General features: G+C 45.3%; 1 protein-coding gene across 1 annotated transcript in view; it reads left to right on the top strand.

Annotated features, from left to right (window-relative positions):
• Positions 1-19,748, top strand: part of Tmem272 (transmembrane protein 272) — a 32,925-nt gene extending 13,177 nt beyond the window's left edge. The window contains exons 3-5 of the mRNA XM_027928741.3: positions 8,101-8,160; positions 12,960-13,042; positions 19,214-19,748. Of these exons, the coding sequence (XP_027784542.1) occupies positions 8,101-8,160; positions 12,960-13,042; positions 19,214-19,576 (506 nt within the window). The 3' untranslated portion in view covers positions 19,577-19,748. The remainder of the gene's footprint in view (positions 1-8,100; positions 8,161-12,959; positions 13,043-19,213) is intronic.
• Positions 19,749-20,102: the final 354 nt, after the last annotated feature.

Here is a 20,102-nt window from a genome sequence, read left to right as displayed (position 1 = left end):
ACATGTGTCCAACTTGGAGCATCAGGGTCTTCATGATGGGGCAGGGCCTCAAACCAGGTAACTCCTTGCAGCAGTTCCCTGACAGGAAGGGGTTCGACCAACCACAAGTTCCACCAGAGAACTCCGGTCCTCATCAGTTCCCCCTCTGTTGCTCATCCTCTCCTGGGCTCTTCCACTCATTATTTCTCATAGGATGTTCCTATGGAATTGCTCCTGTGGGCTCCAAGAAGCAGGAGGTTGTTATCTCTTTTCAGGGATCAAAGGAGATAGAAACACCAGGATATTCCCTACTAACTCATCCTAATACATAAATAATTGAAAATCTTGAAACTTTAGGAAGTTACGAATATGACCAATGAAGATGGTTTTAGAAAATCCTGGAGTTCTGGAATCCCAGATTCTAATAGGTTCACCTGGCACATTAAATGCAATGAATTTGAAACGCCCTTACCCAAAAGCTCTCCTGTTTCCATCTGTCATATTTCTGTCCATATCTTTTCCATTCTTATTATCCAAGCACAGCACTAGAGTTATTTTTTTACTCCTTTCTTTCCTTCAGTTCTGCACCTCATTGGTGTCCAAGGCCCCGTCTGGCTGTGTCTTGTGATTGGTTTGGAGCTAAATTACCTATCTGCCTCCTCACTGATCTCTCCACCCCAATGTCACCAACTTTGGCTGTTGACCATGGAGATTGGTGGGAGCCTCTGGAATAGGGTAACACAGAGTGCTGGGTGAGGGATAAAAGGGATGGGTGCTAAAGATAAGGCAGCATTACTTAAAGTACCAGGAGAGGGCAGAAGTGGCCTAGGAGATTGAGGTTTGAGTTCTATCATAGATACAGCAAGTAGAGAGGGTAACTTGAAAGAGGAGCATAGTTTGGGTTTATCCTCCTGCACTCTGCCAGTGGTCTCCTGGGTATTAGGTAGCTCAGAGGAACTCCCAAAGGATGGTGTTGCAGAGAAAAACTACTGGATTCTGGTCTCAGTCTCTGCACTAAAACTGTTTAGGCAAGAAAGTAGAAGGTGCACTTGTTGTTTATAGGAAACAGAGTCTGGGCATCCTTGGGAACACACTAATCCAAAGGCTACCCACTTTCCTTGCCAAGATTACCCGCTTAAAAGAATGCTTATAATGCTTGCAGCTACCTATTTTAACCTACTTCTGGGTAATAATATATTTTTGTCACCTACTAATATGCCTAGACCTCTGACAATCATGGACAGCAGCATGAGAGCAGCCAGATGTTCATCAAATCCACTTTAAGATGTGAGCAAGAATCCTGAACCAGAAATCCAGAAGCTGGCCTGAGGAGGGTGCACTCCCACGTGGTCCTTTCCCAGTCTCACACGTAAATCAAGAATCAGTTGATCTGTGTTCTTGGCATGAAGAATGACTACTCCAACATGTTGATTCAAACATCCTTCTCCATTGCTCTCATTCAGAATTACTTGTTCCTTTGGGTTTCTCAGTGGATCTAGCTGGTTTCACATACCCCTTATGGAATGGAATTTATGGTTAGAAATTCTCATTTTTTTCAGAGACAGAATACGGTAGGTACTCTGAGCTACATTGGAATCAGTATTAATAAACTCAAAGGTAGAGCAGTATTTATTGGTAGTGGTCAGTGCTGTCAGATCACTGTTTGATGTAGTGACATCACCAGGAAATTCAACCTCTGTTTCAGAGAACTCTTGTGACCAAGGACAAGGTACCCAGATCCCCCAGGAGTCAGAACTATGGATTGGAGTCTTTATTAGGACTGAGGGGTAAGGAAGCCCGACCACCATTAACTGCTGATGGCTTCCATCCTGTGAACCCCGCGGGCCAGCCTAGCACAGTGCCTCACCCTGTTCTGTGCAAACAGGGTCACAGACATGTGGCTACTTCACTGTCACCTGGGAGTTACCTTAAATGCAGATACCAGCTCCCATTTGTTGCCATTCTGGTTTGACAGGTCTAGAGTGACCTGTGGGAGTCTGAGAATCATTGCTCCAAGGTTTGGAGAGTGAGGGTGAACTTGTTTGACCTTAACAGTGATGATCTAGAAAGACAGATTCTAATGAAGCTTAGACCTGGGTGAAGAAATGCAGTCAGGTCCGTAGAAGAAGATCAGGCTTAGAACACTCTCAGCCCATTCAAAATCCATGATGACCACAGAGCATCCCTCATTTATTGCTTTCACAGTTCTCCATTTGATAACTATGCGAGGGTTGAAATACAAGGAGAAATCACAGTCTCCTTCCATCACAAAGGGAAAATAATAATTATTATTTTAGTCAGCATTCTCATCGCTGTGATCAAAAGACCCAACAAGAAAACAGAAAGGAGGAGAAGTTTATTTGGGGCTCCTGGTTTCAGAGGTCTCAGTCCATAGATGGCCAACTCCATTGCTCTGAGCCTGAGGTAAGGTGAGGCAGAACAACATGGTGGAGGGGTGTGTCAGGAAAGCAGCTCAGGAGCGGGCAACAGGAAGCACACAGAGAAAGAGAGCTCCACCCACCAAGGACAAAATATACATACCCCAAAGGCACACCCCCGTGACCTACCTCCTCTAACCACAGCCTACCTGCCTACAGTTACCACCTGGTTAATCTATATCAGTAGGTTAAGCCATTGATTAGGTCAGGATTCTCATAATCTAACCCTTTCACCTCTGAACATTCTTGCATTGTCTCACACATGAGCTTTTTCAGGAATATCACATATCCAAACCACAACAATCATCCTGTTAATGGCTGAAAGTGTTTATTATGTGACAGTGTATTTTTGTGCCTTGCTTTGGATTATGACATTTGATCATTTTAACACGTTAGGAAAGACCTGGAATTAGGTTCATGTTTGAAATGAGGACATTGAAACGTCGGGGCCTGGTTCTTGCAGTCCACAGGACAAGTAAGTGAGGAAGGGAGTGGGTTGTGAGTCCAGGTGTGTGGCTCCAAGCAGGGAGTCTCCACATGCTCCTCTGGGTGGTCATCAGGAATGTTCTGGCCTAAGCCTTCTCTCCCTGCCCTGCTCAGAGCTAGCGTAGGGAGACAAATTTTTATCTTTACTCTCTTTGGGTTTTTCATCTAGGCCTGAGAATTAAAATGAGGTAATGCCGGGTTTCTGTTCTCTCGACTAAAAGGCTCAGGGGTCACTCCAGTTAAACTGGGCTGACTGGGCTGCGTAAAATAACCACACAAGAGACACAAATACCTTTTTCTTTGGGGTTGCTGTGATGGCTCCTCTGACCTTAAGGGTTCGCAGGAAGAAAGAGAGAGAGAGAGAGCACGTGCTGACCCCTTTTATTGAGGAGAAGCTATTCAAATGAGGCAAGGGGTCAGGTTTCAGGGGACTGAGTCTATCTTCATGATGTCCACTGTCAGCAGGTTGACTGACACCTGGGTAGGCCACACCCAAGGGCACAGTAAGAGAAGGGGACACACACAAGGCACTTCCATGGAAGATTCTATCCTAAACAGGGCAAGGGGTTATATTACAAAGGAACAGGTGAGCGTAGCTCCACTCATGGCTGTAGCAAGACACACCCATGCACGAGACACCGACCCTCAAACCCAAGAAGGGTGGGGAAAGCTCTGCCACATTTCTGTGACTGAGCGCCTCAGCACCCAGCCGGGTGCAAGGTTGGTCTCCCACAAGGTAATGCAAATTAATAGGAGAAAAGCTAATAATAGGAGCTATGGCTTCATTTGCGTCAACTGCAGGATGAGGGAGAAAAGCATACAAACTTATTTAATAAGGAATGAAGACCCAAAAGAAGTAGCAAACCCTTTAAAATGCTTTTATACTAGGCTGAACAAAGAAAGGCAATTGTGGAAAAGTAACCAAATTACATGGGGTGGGGGAGGTAACAGAAGATAAGAACTATTTTTACAAGATTTGTATGTACAGAATTCTCTTGGTCTCAATTGCTCATCCTAGGTGACCATAACGTTACCTTCCTTCTGGCATAGAGAGGACATCTTTCATGTGGGGTTTTATCTTCAGCTTTCAGGAAAAAAGGGGGGAAGGGCATCCAGAATTATTTCAGTGACTTTAGCTCAAAATAATCCTCATGCCAGAATGGCATAGTTTGTATTCTGCCACCCAGCAGAGGGAAAGGTGGAGTGGCAGGTGGCTCCCCTGGGAGGTGCTCAGTGTCTCTGTGTCACTGAGCACCTGGATTACACATGCGCCCAGGTGGCACCATCTGTCCCAAGTTTGCAGTTCAATGAGGGTTTTCCAGGATGTCAATCACTTTTTCATCTTGGCAACAAGCTGCAAAGTCAGAAATAGAGAATGGGATTCACTGACCTCTTGATTTGCTATTGTTTAGCAGCAAGAAATTTCTTGACTCTACTCTAAATTTAGATTTAAGACAGAGGTTGCTAGTGAGATTCTCACTTTAATGGGCTGTGCTGTGTCATCCATGACCAGTAGGGCCTGCTTTATAATTTTCAGGGGCCAGTGCAAAATGAAAATTGGGAACACCTCATTTGAACAAGCAGGGGATAGGGGAAGCATTGTTTAAGCTTCTAAAATATAAAACTTTTTTCTTTTGACCTGTCATAGTACTTTTTATTTGCTATTTAATGTCCTTTTAAGTAGAGGAAAATCAAGCATTTAATTTTCACATAGATTTTCGTACTCATCTTAATATTGGGTAAGTTTTCTGTTTGCTTTTTGTGATGCTGGAAATCAAACCCAGGACCCAGGCATGCTCAGCAAGCATTCTACCACTGAGCTACGTCCCCTGTCCTTACATGCTAGTTTTAAGTGCAACTATAAGAGCATTTAACCCATATGTGGAGTCATCAAAATGACACAATTTGTGTTTCGTAGCATGACCTAACGTGCATTTCTGTTTTCACCAGAACAGTGGACACACCACACAAAATTAACTTTAACTGTGGTCATTTCACTTTTTGATATGCACACATTCTGCTGACACTCCACCTTTGGCTTACTGAGGGAAGACCTCCCAAAGGGGAAGGAGCTATGGCTTCATTTGCGTCAACTGCAGGATGAGGGGCTGGTGGGTATGGGGAGACTCATTGGTCAGCAAGAAGACAAGGGTTCTTGATGGCTCATGTTTTTTGAAACCTCCTTGCCTGGTCTACATTTGAATCAGTTCTGCTTCAAATGGGATGTGGCTTCTCAGGGTTGCCAGGCCTCTCCTTACTAGTCACAATCCACTTACCTTGAATTCATTCTGAGACTTGCTGAACCCCCACATATCGTGGGTGCATCCGAATTCAAGAGCAATATATATATATATAAAAGGAGGCAGCGGCAAAGGGATGGCAGACAAGAATATTGCTTATAATCTGCTCACATGCTTCACTGTCCCATCAGACATCACTTAGAAAACACAAGTTCAAAGATAAAGTCATTTGGAATTCCAAGATGGCGACAAATGCTAGGTTTTCCTGAGCACACGGCCTGTGGGACTGTACAGATGGTCAGTATTAAAGCTAATTCAGAGAAAGATGGTTTGAGGGGAGCAGTGGGATGGAGGCAGAGCATGCTGTAAGCCTGCTCTCCTCTACATTTCCTGGAGGTGAAGGTCAAGATTGGCATGGAGGGAGACTTCAGGGGGCAGCCCCTGTCCTGTCCCTTCTGCTCTGGATGACTGAGTAGTCAGGACTCGTGTCATTTGGGGGACGTGTGAGGTGTAGCTTTGGATCTCAGAGATGACTGAAATCAGCAAATAAATCTGAGATCTTTCATAATTCAAATCCGAATGGACCTTATAAAGTTAAACCAATTGCAGCCAGTTCAGTGTCACTAAAACCCAACTCAGACTGGCTTAACTAATAAAGGGGCTTATTGGTTCATGTGAATGGAAATCCTAGAAGTAGTTTAGTGTCACTCACTGTGTGACAAATGTCATCAAGGACCCAGTTTCCTTTTGCTTCTCTTCTTGCCTCCCGTGATGTCAGCTTCATTCTTAGGCTGGTTGTCCCTCGGGGTGGCAAAATGGGTACCAACAATCCCTAGAGCAACTGGGAGAAATTTTCTATCAGAAGAGTGAGAAAGCTTTGTCCTTGTTCTCAGTAAAAGCTCCCCCAAAGAGTCATGAGCCCACCCATCAAATGATACCCTATCCAGTGAGTGGGACTGTGCTGGTCCACTCAGAGTTAAACTGTCATGTCCCTTTCCACACCCAGGATGGAGTGAGCTTCTGTCACACACAGCACAGGAGAATGGGGAGGAGGAAACCAGAGCAAAAAATTGGGGTGATGACCTTGAGGGGAAGAAATAAACACTACAGAGACCACCTACCACCTTAGCAATCCTACCTCAGTTCTCAGGGCCGGCAAGAGGACACAGTAAAAATGTAAGTGTGTGATGCTGTCCAGACTTTGGAAGTGGGAACTGGGTGCATTTCTACCCAAAAGACGTTCAGATTCATAATTTAAAATAATGCTGGCCCAGCAAAACCTGTATCTGCCGGCCACTTCACAGGTCAGGAACCAAAGAGGAATAGTAAAGGCCTTATTGTAATGGTTGCCACTACTGAACTCCGTGTGTGCCTCTGCTAACACATTGGACAAGAAAGGGAGACGAGGCTTCAGGAGGTCAACAAATCTGCCCAGAGCCACATTGGTAATGAGTGACAGGGCCAGGATTTGGACTCAGGCCTATTCAGTCCCCATGCCTCTGCTCTTTCCCAGTGTCTAAAGGATGAATTGGTGTCATGAACAGGAGAAAAAGCTCCAAGTCAGTTCAGAGCTCTGTCACACTGTGTCACGAAGAGGTTTTAGGAGACTGTGGGGAGCCACATTGAGTTACCATGACTTCCAGTCCTGATGCACCACAGGGACCTGAAAGATCACTGTATTCTGGGCAGTAGTGCCATGACTCGTGACTCAGTCTTTTCACCTGCCCGGATAGCAAGGCCAGTCTTCTGATTAGGCATACCCTGGGGTTGAGCTAACTCACCTATTCTTTTGTAATCCTACCCCGTTGCCCTGTTTGGGATAGAAATTCCATGGAAACTCCCTTTGAGTGTCCCCATCTCTTGTTCTGCCTTTGGGAGTGGCCTTCCTCGATGTCAGTCAATCTCCTGATAGTAGACATCATGAAGCTAGACTCAACCCACCCCTCCCAAAACCTGACCCCTTACCTCATTTGAATGGCTTCTACCCAATAAAAGGGTTCAGCACATGCTCTCTCTCTCTCTTTCTTTCCATGGACCCCTAAGGTCAGAGGAGCCATCACAGGACGCAAAGAAAAAGGTATTTCTCTATCTCTGGTTATTTCACACAGCCCTGTTCACCTGGAGTGACCCTGTGTGTTTAGTCGTGAGATGCGACAGGAGACTACTTGTATTAGTCCATTTTCTGTTGTTATGACAAAGTATCTGAGGCTGGGTACTTTATAAAGGAAAAAGGTTTATTTAGCTTACAGCATTGGAGTCTGAAAGTCCAAGACTGAGTGGCCACATCTGTTCAGCCTCCTGTGATGCTCCTTTGACTACGTCACAACATGACAAAGGAGAGGAAAAGGAAACAGTCTTTTCCAATGGCGGTTCCCCCAGTGACCTAGTTTCCTACCCCTAGGCCCCACCTCCTGAAGGTCTCACCCCCTCTCGGTACCACCTCTTAACATCACCACACTGAAAACCGACCTTTCAGCACATGAACCTTTTGGGACATGTTCAAACCATCTTCAAGCCATATATATCACTAAATGGAGAGGGAAGATCTCATGAAGCAAATTCTCTAAGTGATAAAGTGAATTTTACTCAGGAAAGAGAAGAACCATCTTCCCTGGGTACAGGAAGCACAGTGTCACTCCTGCCTGGCTCAGGGAAGCCCACTGGCTTCTGGCCTCCTGTGTGAGCAGAGCAGCGGTTGACGAATCCCTTTTCTGTAAGCTGTCAGACTTGGAGAGGTCACAGAGGAAGCCTGGGCCTTCGAGTTGGCAGCCTGACCGCAGAGGTGTTAGGCCCTCTCAGAAAGGCACCCACCTGGGCAAGTCCCAGGCCAACTCTGACCTTCTCCTATCTGCCGACTGAAGACTTGAGAGAGGCCTGGGTTTCCCAGGATGCAAAGTAAACCCCAGTGAAAAGGAAATGAAAAGGCGTGTTCCTAACCCAGCTCCTTCTCCTTGCAGCCTGCTTCATTCTCGCGCTCATGGCTCTCCTGGTCCTGCCGCTGTCCATGGCCTTCACAGGTGAGCTGGCTGCTGAGCTGCGGGAAGCTGCAGGTCAGCGGGGGTGGAGCGGGGTGACAGCACTTAATGTTTAAGCATCAACTGTGCTTAGGCAGGGCTGGCAAGATCAGTCGTCCCCAATTATCTGCTTGCTGTCACAGAGTGACTTGGTGAACATTCCTGGTGTCCCCGCCCTGGAAGATATTGATGAAGTATGTCTGGGGTGGGGACAGGCACTGCTTTTAAAACTGTCAGAAGAAGATTCTGATCTTCCTAGCCCAGGTTTAGGAGTCACGAGGCTCAATTTGCCCGAGGCCCCTTCCCGGTTCCTATGTTCCCGTGAGGAAGCCCATTGTGAACAATAAGAAAAATGCATCCGAGGCTCAAGGAAAGTATGGGCTCACTGAATATGTTTTTTGCGGAGTGAGTGAATAATAAATGCTCCCCTAATTGCACGGATTAAACAACTTTATAATCTGCAAGTGTGAAGTACAGGGAGGTGGCAGGGGAGTAGGAGTGGACTCCTTGAGAAGCCAAAAGTCACTGGCACATGTCTGTGGAACTAATCTCATGCTCTTGAAATTGCTAATAGGAGCCCCTGAGATCTGCATGCAGAAGGTCGATGCCCTATTTACCCTGAGGCCTAGCAAGCCAGTGTTCTAGGTTCCAAGCTCAAAGGATATGGGGCAGAAATTTTAAAAGGGTGCAGGAGTTATTGAAAACAACAACAACAAACCCAGTACCCTATCTGCTTAATGGGTACAAGGTTTCATTCTAGGGTGATGAAGCTATTTGGGACTAGATAAAGGGGATGTTTGTACAACATTGAGAATATGTTAAATGCCACTGGATGGTTCCCTTTAAAATAGTTGATTTTATGTCCCGTAAATTTTATACTGAAAAAATACAACTCTGAAAATAGAAATAAACAAAAACAGTACCCTGGTTGTTGTTGTTGTTGTTTTTTTTTTTTTTTTTGAAAGAGAGAGAGAGAGAAAGAGAAATAAAAAGATAAATAGCCTGAGCTGGGCTCAGCGGTACACACCTGTAATACCAGAGGCTGGGGAGGCTGAGGCAGGAGGATTGCAAGTTCAAAGCCAGCCTCAGAAACTTAGAAAGGCCCTAAGCAACTCAGTGAGACCCTGTCTCTAAATAAACTATAAAAAAGGCTGGGGATGTGTCTCAATGATTAAATGCCCTGAGTTCAATCCCCGGTACCAAAAAAATACAAACAGCTTAAACAACAACAGAGAGAGAAAATAAAATAAAATATCAAAGTTGCCCAGAACTAAAAGAGCAAAACATTCTGGGGCCATTTAATATAAGAGGAAAACAATTCAACCACTTGCCCAAATCTGGAAGCTACCATTATTAGAGTTAGTTTGGAAATTAACTTCCATTTATGGTTCTGCTCTTTCAAGAAGAGTTTATAAGAAGTTAGTCACACCCAGCTTGGGAGATCAGAAATGCCCTTTAGACAGTGTTCTATGCAAAATCGGTAGTGTAAGAGAGACTGTGGAGCTGTGGCTAGTTGTTCACCAACTCATTCGCCAGCTAACAACTCACTCACCAAGCTGCACGATGAGACAAGCTTCCATGAGTTCATTGACATGGTCACTATGTTAAAACGACTACATCCGTTGCAGAAAGTAGGTCTCGGGGAGTTGCTTCGTAGCAGTTATAGAGCTTGCTTTGGAGTGATGAAAAGTTCTTGAAAATGGATGATGGTCATGGTCACACAAGATGCTGATTGAAATCAATGCCATTGAATTGTACGCTTAAGTGGTTAAAATTTTTTGTTTGGCTATTATGTCACAATAAGAATTGTCAACACTCATACACACACACACACACACACACACACACACACACCATAATATTGTTGTGTGGGTAGGGAATCGCTATCTCTAGCAATAGTATGAACTGCTTTGGGGAGAGTTCGAAAAAGCCAAAGGGTGTCATTGTGATACTGCAGATCAGACAGAAAGAAAATCTAGGGTTCAGGTAGGACCTAAGCAACACGTGAAGAACACAGAGGAAAACTGTGTTGATTGACTTGATTGGGATCTTTTCAAGCCATCTGTGCACGGATCGACTCTCCTGTGAGCAGCAGCTGTTCTTATTCATTAGGAATGAGCAGATATACAAGTCATTACTCAATGTTCATTACACAGCTGGCTTCTGAATGGTAAAGGCAGTTCATACCCAACAAATTTGGCATCCGATACTTGAATGTCTTTGTGTGGAAAGGTTGTGTTGAGACTTGGAGAGCATTTCCATCTGATAATGGATTCAGACAAACATCAGAGAAACTGGAAAGGCACGTCATATAGGTTGATGATCCAACCAATGTGTGTGGAGGATTTTACTCTGTTTGGGGCCCTGAATTTATATTTATATCTGTACGTTTAGAAATTTTCAATAATGTCAATGAAACATGATGTAGTCATAGAAAAAATTTCTTCTGCTTAAGTTCCCATATCCAGGCATTTGTGAGAAATAAAATGTCAAATCAAATGTGTTTTAAACAGGAGACCGGTTCAACATGAGAATTCCCTTCTTCGAACTCTGTTGACAAATTAATCAAGTAATTTAATTATGCTGTGGTAACAAATTAACCCTGAATCTCAGTGGCTTAACACTGTAAATGTCTATTTCTTGGGGTTTTTTTTTTTTTTTTTGGAGGGGGAAGGTGTGGATACCAGGGATTGAACTCAAGGGCACTCCACCACTGAGCCACATCCGCAGCCCTATTTTGTATTTTATTTAGAGACAGGGTCTTACTGAGTTGCTTAGTGCCCAGCTTTTGCTGAGGCTGGCTTTGAACTCACGGTCCTCCTGCCTCAGCCTCCCGAGCTCCTGAGATTAGAGGCATGTGCCACTGTGCCCAGCTGTAAAGGTTTATATCTTGCTGTGAAAATTCCATTGTGGATTAGGGGTCATCCCAGAGCCTCAGGAGACTCCCCAAGGCAATAAACATGACCCCTAGCTTTACAAACTGCCTCAGTCCTGAGAGAGACGCCCTCTCAGCTCATTGTTTTCCAGGTGGTTAAAGCAGGAGGCGAAAGAAGGATCGTGTATCAGTTTTAAAATGGTTGATGCCAATGTCCCACAACCATTTGGTCAGAATTAGTCACACAGCCCTGTGTGCCCACAGTGGCCTTGGCAATATGAAGGCACATATCCATCCATGCCTCTACACAGAAGAGTTTTGTGCTTGAACCCCTCTGCAGCCTGGTCATTGGAACTAGTTTTGTTAATGAGGGAAATAAGACATTTCCTTCTTGTATTTAAAAAAGATGCATCATATTATTGCTTAATAATAGGCTTAGAAGATAAAGACCTAAGAAAAGTAGAGAAAGCATTGTTTTGGGAAGAAATATGATCCTGAAGGAAGAGTGTGGAGGTCTGAGCTGTGGGGGTCAGCAGTATTCCATACCCAGTTGCTAAAGATGCCTCAGGAAACACATGTCTCCCAGCTTGGGGGTCCAGTGAGCAAAATGGTCAGTGGTAACGACAAAATGACCATGACAACAGCCTTGCACAGGTGGAGGGGCTTCCTGCTGGCTCCTCTGCCCCCTGGAAGCAGTGGAAGAATAAAGGCCTCATTTTACTCGGTGGATGCATTTTGGGAATGTGACCCATAAATTGAATCTTATTTTAAGCATATCAAGGGAACTGAGTGTTTAAAGGGATTCTTTAAGTCCTTTTGTGAAAAGAATCCTTGAAAGCATGAACTGTCATACATACACCAGCTTTTCATAAAAGCACGGTACACTCATGACCACTTAGTACCCGGATAAAAGGTGCAGTGACGTCTGTCCCTGCTTTGTCTGATGATTCATTTGTTCCTGGAATTGTAGGCCAGAGGCCTGACGCCAGGGATCCCAACAAACCTGATCCACCTCCTTGCCCCAAACACCAAACAAAAAAAGGTGATGGTGAAGAACAGGAAAAGAACTACAAACAATAGGGCCACACTGGGAAGGCAAAGTGACACGCAGCCGCTCAGCCCTGCCTTCTGGGTGCTGGCAGGAGCTTTAGCTTTAAATAGGGGAAGAACTGGGGCAGGGGCAAGAGGTGTGTGTAATTCAGTGGTCTGATTGATCATTCTCTCAGTTCTTGTTCTGCAAGGGGGCTCTGGAGAAGTCCTTGTCTCTCGAGAGGACCTGGGATCCTGGAAGGAGGCAATTCAGTTTCCATGAGATGATGGCTCCTGCTTAGGGGTCTCATCATGGGTTGATGTCCTGCTCCAGTTGTTCCTGGAAGGTAGTCCTTGTAGGCATCACCCCATGGATCTGAAACAGGGTGCTGCAAATCCTGCCTCAGTCTCAGAGGGAAATGAGATTAGTTAGGTAAATTTGGGGCTAACAAACCTTGTATTACTAGTTATGAGATGAACACTCCTTAAGGGATTAATATGGCTTACATGCCAAGCTGAGCAGACCCCTGACCCAAAGTTGAAGATAATAAAGGAGACAGACACAGAATGAAGGCTGAGATGCCAATCTTCGTCCTGCTTTTAGATACCCATTGGGCATCTGCAGGCCCGAGTGAAGCGTCACTGCTTTTAAAAGAGCAACTTCTCTGCTTCCTGATATACATTCTGCCAGGAGAGTGGGATCTACAGAGTCAACCCACCGAGCATCCTGAAGATGGGGTGGCCCATGAGGCCAAGAGGATCCCACCAGCAGGGCAGGGAATGGAGTTATGCTTTGTGGAACTAACATTTTGGCCTTTGTAGGTGTTAAGCTCAGCTTCATAACCAGGATTGGTGCTCTTGAATGCATCTCTCAATCCCTTTCTGTTTTCCCTGGTAGGAATGAAGTTTTTGGAGGACTGCCCCATACAGCCTCTCATTCCCTTATATTTGCTAGTGGGTGGGATCATCGGTGCCTTAAAGGTAAGGTTGTTTGTTCTTTTTAGTTATATATGACATATTATACATATATAGAGTATTACTTCTCATTCTTGTGATTGTACATGATGTGGGAGGTACATTCGTCATGTATTCATATATGAACATAGGAAAATTGTGTCTGATTCATTCTACTGTCTTTCCTATTTCCATCCCCCTTCCTCCCCTTCATCCCCCTTTGTCCAATCCAATGAACTTCTATTCTTCCCTAACCCTGCCTCTTATTGTGTGTTATCATCTGCATATCAGAGGAAACATTTGGCCTTCGGTTTCTTGGGATTGGCTTATTTCACTTAGCATGAGAGTCTCCAGTTCCATCCATTTACTAGCAAATTCCATAATTTCATTTCTCTTATTTGGATGAGTAATATTCCATTGTGTATACATACCACGTTTTATTTATCCATTCATCTATTGAAGGACACCTAGGTTGGTTCCATAGTTTAGCTATTGTGAATTGAGCTGCTATAAACATCCATGTGGCTGTGTCACTGTAGTATGCTGATTTTAAGTCCTTTGGGTATAGACTGAGGAGTGGGATAGCTGGGTCAAATGGTGGTTCCATTCCAAGTTTTCTGAAGAATCTCCATACTGCTTTTCATAGTGGTTGCACCAATTTGCAGTCCCACCAGCTATGTATCAGTGTGCCTTTCCCCCCCCATATCCTCGACAATATTTATTGTTACTTGCATTCTTGAAAATTCCATTCTGACTGGAGATGAAATCTCAGTATTTAAACTATGGTTTGTCCTTCTTGCTCAAGTTTTACTTACTGTCAGGGTGGAACATACCTGTTAATATTCAGCTACTCACAGGGTGCCAGGACAATATCCCCCTAAGTGAGCATTGAAGTGACAGGGTTGGCGTCAGAATCACAGATTTTTCCAGATGAGGGGCCTTCACCAAGGGTTGGATATCTTTGCAATAGCTTTCTTCCTGCTATTGAGTTCAATGTGCTAAGTTTTAGTTTGGATCTAACAAGAGAGTGACCAACAGAGGAGTGACCAACTGACTAGCCAGTTTGGCCATTGAATTCATCACGACCTTTTTTTGTGCTTCTTTTTTAAAAAGTATGCTGTTTAGGGCAGAAGAGTTTGCATTTGGTGAAAAGGTGGGTTGTGTGTGTATGTGTGTGTGTGTGTGTGTGCGTGTGTGTGTGAAAGAGAGAGAGAGAGAGAGCGTGGTGCTGAGGATTGAACCCAGGGGCACTCTGCCATTGAACTACACCCCCAGCCCTTTTTATTTGGAGATAAGATCTTACTAAGTTGCTGAGGCTGCCCTCGAATTTGCAATCCCCTTGCCTCAGCTTCCTGAGTAGCTGGGATTGTAGGCATGCACCGCAACACTCAGCTGAAATGTATGTTGTTTAGGGGCTTGTATTTCTGTTTTTGCTATGTGTCAGTTGACCACGTGGAATTAAACTGGCTTCAGTCGTCAACCAACCATTAAACTCTGGTGTCTGGTACTAAGAGAACTTCTCTCTGACTCTCAAGCCCATGTAGAGACCTGATTAGCTCATGGGTTGTATTGGCATCTGTTAAAGTGACTAAAGAAGAAATATCAAGTGGCATGCAGACCTGAAACTTAGGTTTCCAAAATCCCTGGTCACAGAAATGTTACACATGCCAAAAGTATCTCAGGTCAACCTGTGCTTATCAGTGACTCTTCCTAACCTCCAAGCCCACCTCACAGCTTCCTATCAAAACTAGAAAACATAGTATCTATTTTTTCCAAAGAGGACTCATAAAAATGAAGCAACAACACAATAGAGAAAACAGAATCAAGACTGCCATATATAAAATTTCATTCAGAGTCACTGTCTGGTTTCTTTGCCAACTTCCTCCTGGTGCTGGGATCCTTCAAAAGATCTTGGCCAGAGGCACTGGTCATGCTATTGATTTAAGACATCAAAGAATGTCTTTAAAAATATGTGTTCTCGTATGTAATGGATATCTATAAGCTCTATGACATCTTGGGAAATGTCTGATTTTGAACAAACCATTGGAGCTTCATTTCCCAACAGCAATGTTCTGGTGGGCAATGTCCTGGAATGTACAGATACACGTTATCATCCCTATAACAACATTCCCCAGGAATTCTCCTGAGGCTCTGTCTGGCTCCAAAGAAACCCAGAGGCTGTCAGCTCAGTGAGGCTGCATATCCCCTGTGGACCCCAGGTGTTAGGCAATGCCTTGGGCACTAAGGAGATGCTCAAAACAAGAGCAAAGTTTTCAGCAGTAATTACCTGTGTCATCCATCCCCAGCTGACTGCCTCATCACCAGGTTGCTACCTGGAACTTTCCTGTAGAGCTGCTACTGTCCACAGAGTCAGCCTCCTAATAACAGCCAGCTTTTCCTTTACAAAAGCCAGCTCAGAACCCAAAGGTAATTTATTTTAATGAACATACCAGGGCTCTAATAAACAGCATCGATTTTTTTTTCCTGGCAATCTAAAACTGCTTGAAGCCAAATTAAATTTTGGTGCTCAACATGGTGAGGTAATATACAGTGAGTCCATAACAATAGAGCAGCAGCAAACATGTTTATGGTGCCCCCAGAGGCCCAAGTTTACTTGTGATGATAATGCTTTGTATTTAACACTCGCCCCCCAACACAGTTTGCCCAGCCCAGCATCTTTAGTGAAATGCACCACATAGCATCAAGGTATCGCATTCAAAGAGAAATCTGAGAAATGAGGTGGCATTTCCCGGAGTTACCAAAAAGAGCTGATGGTCATGACCTACTAGGTCACAAAATGCATTTAGCAGGTTGTGATCTGATTTAAAAATAAAATAAAACAGAAAATATGAGAGTGCCTAATAAGTATTGTGTGATACTATATATGGACACCTGCCTGTTTGGGTGAATTGACCATATCATTTGTCATCCAAACGGAAATAATTTTGAGAGGACAAGGGGACTCTAATAATCATCATGCCAGGACAACAGCACAGACTAGGACTTCTCTGAGTTCCCAAGGACTTCAAATTACCCAATTTCTGGGTCATGATGTAAAATATATTTGTTGCTTTGGATCATGTTAAAAGAAAGTTTCAAAAACAGTGATCCGGGGCTGGGGTTGTGGCTCAGTGGTAGAGTGCTTGGCTAGCACGTGCGAGGCCCTGGGTTCCATCCTCAGCACCACATTAAAAAAATAAATAAATAAATAAAATAAGGGTATTGTGTTCAACTACAACTAAAAAAAAAAAAAAAAAAAAAAAAAAACCCGGTTGATCTGGTGGCCATTATCTACCCAACACTCCACCTCACCTCCAGTGTCCCTCTTCCTAGTGCCACCATGAGCAGGTTGCCTTTTGCAGGTGCTGTGCTGACATCTGTGCCCCCATTTGGGACTCATTCCGTCCTCATAGCGCCCCCATGAGGCAGGAACTGGCATCAGGAAGGATTCTTTTGAGTACAATGAACACCAATAACAGAAAAAGAAAACAACTCTAACTTAAGAGATAGTTTATTGGAAGAACTCACAACTCAAAATGTTGGTGGAGAAGCAAGGGACAAGTTTGGCGCCAGAAAGCCTGGGGCAGGTCCCCTTACTGTAGCTTCCTGGTGTCAGTGGCAGAATGCATGAGCCCCACCTAGTTCCTCTCTCATGGCGTCACTGGGCCCAAGAACCAGTTTGAAGAGTACAGCCTGAACCAAGGACCTTGGGTGTCCTGTGGCTCGCTGTGTGCCAAGAGCAAGGGAACAGACCTCCCGGAGGGCAGGTAGCACAATTTATCCTCTCTAGACCTAGGATGGGTAGGGGATTTGCCCAAAGAATGAGGTGATGCTCACAGCAGTCTGCTGGGCAGTGTTCTAGAATGTCCAGAGGAAAAGAAAGGTGGTGTTCACCAAGGCCTCTGCTCCAGTCGAGGGGCTTTCTCATCTCCCTTTGTCTTTGCCATGCCACTCTCCCTCCCAGGAGGTCCTCCCTCCTCTTTTCTCTTGAGGGGTTCTGAGTATGTCCCCTTTTCCAGGAAGCCCTCCTGGATGAGCCAGCTCCATGCCAGACTCCTTGAAGTGTCCCACTGCTCTTCTTAGAGAAACATCTTGCCTCCCAGCCAAGCTGCAGGTCTTGTTCCTAGAGAGCTGGAACAGGACTACCAAATGGGAGGACTCTCCTGACACAGGAGAGAACCACTCTGATTCCAGCACCTCATGGTATGGTACATATAGTGGTCGGCAAGTGTGGGCTAATGGCCATCTCTTTTTTTTTGGTACTGGGTATTGAGCCCAGATGCTCCTTACCAAAGAACTACATCCCCAGTCCTCTTACTTTTTTATTTTTGAAACAGGATTTCACTGTTTGCTGAGGGTCTTGCCAAGTTGCTGAGGCTGGCTTCGAACTTGCAGTCCTCTTGCCTCAAACTCTGGAGTCACTGGGATTACGGGCATGTGCCACCAGACTGGCTCCATCTCATTGTTGCACTCACTGTGGACTGAGTAGAGTGACTTAACTTCTCTGAGCCTTAGTGTCCTCGACCAGGAAGCAGAGTTAGTCATATATAGCTCATAGGTTAGTATAGGTATTAAATGCAGTCAGTCATAAGTGCCAAGTTTTGGACTAACTAATTAAGTTTTGCTATTTTTTTCATAAATAATAGCTCTCTACTGTCGAAAAACAACAGAATACAGATAAGTACCAAGGAGAACATCAAAATCACCTGTAAATTACACCACACAGCAAACAAACATCACTGTTGACTCTGTAGCCTTTTGGTCCTTCTGTGCACAAATTTATTTGGCACCCTCCCCTATGACCCTGAGAGAATTAAATGAGGTACTGTACACGAAGCACCTCACCCAGCACCAGGGTGTCCTTTTGTGCAATGTCCATTTCCAGAGTCACTGTCACCAGCACAAAGATAACTCCCATATCTCAGTCACAGCCCTCAACTGTCTCTGTTCACCACCAGCCTCTGACCACCCCCTGCTGACCACCATCACCTGCATGTCCATCCAGAATTTTAAATGGAGCAAGTCCAAACCCAAGGTTGTCACACTCCTCAAATGCACAGCTCGGGCTCCTCTGCTCCCCAGCCCTCTTGATATCATTGTCCCCATCACTGCCCCAGTTTGGATCCCATTGGTGACATTTCTTGACTCGTCCCTACCCTTCCATTTCACTCGGGCTCTGAGTTTCTCCCCTCACCAACCTGCATGCTCTTGGCCATCAGAGGATTCCCTCTCAGCCCTGCTGTCCTTGGGTTAGGGGTGCACTGAGGTTGGCCATAGGGGAGGTGGGGAGCTGGGATAGAACAGATAAGCAGATTCAGTTTTCAGAGGAAATCACAGGGAAGCCGGGGAATGGCCAAAGGTCTCCCCAGCAAAGAAGGCTATGTTCTTCCCTGGCTGTGTTTCCAAGGGGACACTGAGACATGGGGGGGCCAGTCAGGTTGGTAGCAAGTTGGGGATTCTTTGTGTAATCAAGTGGAAACTGACTTTCTAAGGGGTGTCAGACTGGAGTCAGGCAGGGGCCATCTGCCGGGGGAAAAGATGGTCTTTGTCCCCCCAGAGTATTGCTCAAAGGAGAAGGTGTGTGCTCTTGACTTGAGGGATGTGTGAGGACAGCGGGGACAATGCTCTCGCTCCATGGCCCCACTCAAGATGCAGATCCTGGGGACAGAGAAGGGTGGAAACAGCCCAAAGAAAAGCAGTTTGGGTGGGTAGGGGGAGGACAGGAAGGGACTAGTGATGCTTGGGCCGCCACGCCTGTGATGTGGCCTGCAAGTGACAGGGGAATAGTTCCTCCTAAGACAGAGGGCCTGGCTGGGAGGTGCGTTAGCATCCAACAGGTATCATTCCTGTACTGTTAGGTGTCATGCAAATGCGCTAGAAAACTAGAAAGGCCAGTCCGTCCAAGCCTCACTATAGAGTAAGTTTATGCCAACTAATCCCATACCCAAACCGGCTCCTGCATCCAGGAGGAAGACGCCAGCAAGCTCGCTGACTATGGATTGATGTCTTCATTCATGCAAGTTCTAATTCTAATTCTTCAAATGAAATGTCCTTCTTTGGCAGATCTTCCAACTCCAGTATATGTACTTTTCATAACCTCTCTCTCTGTCTCTCTCCCCATCTTCCCCCTTTCTACTCCCTCTGTTCCCCACAACTTTTCCACCCTCCCCTATGACGCTCACCCCTCCCGCCATCCAGGTGTCTCTCTTGCTGTATGACTCCACCAGGATGAGGCGGCTTCTGTCTAAGGCTCTGGTGATTGATGACGACGACGACGATGAGTATCCCTGGAGACAGAACGCGCACAAATACTACGTCCATCTCATCCTCAGCCTCTTCCTCTTCCTCTGGTTTATTCTGGGGAATTACTGGGTCTTCTCTGTGTACCTGCCTGACTTTATTCCCCCTTTCCAGCAGCCCCAGGCATACTGTGACAAAACCCTGTACCTCTTTGCAGTAGGGGTCCTGGTGCTCAGTCACACTGTGCTGATCTTACTGGTCCTGTGCAGCGGTTGTGTCTATGTGTGTTCCAGGTGGAGATTTGCTGGTGATGAAGACTGACAGCCACTCCTCCCGGCGTGTGCACACATAGACACACATGCACAATTTGGGGAGAAAAGCATGCTAGTGAGTCAATAGAACCTTCCACACGGGCATTTCAGAAACTAACAAAAATGCACTGAAGGAGTCTACCAGACTAAAGAGAATCTTGCCTGCCTGGATGTGGGGAAAGCATTTTGACTCTTCTTTGGGTGAGAATTTGTACTCATGAGTTTTCAAAGGATGTTTCTTTGGAGGGGAGGAGATGAGGAGTGCTAAGGAAGGGTGATCTTTTTCAATCACAGGGCAATTCCAAGCCCTGTGGCAAGGTTTTTTACTGTAACAAGGTTTCTTACAGTAACAGTTGTTACTGTTGCTACTGCTGAGCTCATTCAGCCACCAGCACTGCAGAGTGGTAGGAAAGATGCCCATTAATAACTCCAACTGCCTTTTGTGATAGTTAAGAAGTCAGGATATCCCCAACCCCAGATCAAAAGGTTTGATCTGATAACTGAGGACATCCTAAGGGCAGTTATAAAATCTGCAA

The sequence above is a fragment of the Marmota flaviventris genome, chromosome 4 (assembly GCF_047511675.1).
Source record: "Marmota flaviventris isolate mMarFla1 chromosome 4, mMarFla1.hap1, whole genome shotgun sequence".
NCBI classification, from domain to species: Eukaryota; Metazoa; Chordata; class Mammalia; order Rodentia; family Sciuridae; genus Marmota; species Marmota flaviventris.
Note: the sequence above shows the minus strand (reverse complement) of the source record. Positions and strands in the feature narration are given on the sequence as shown.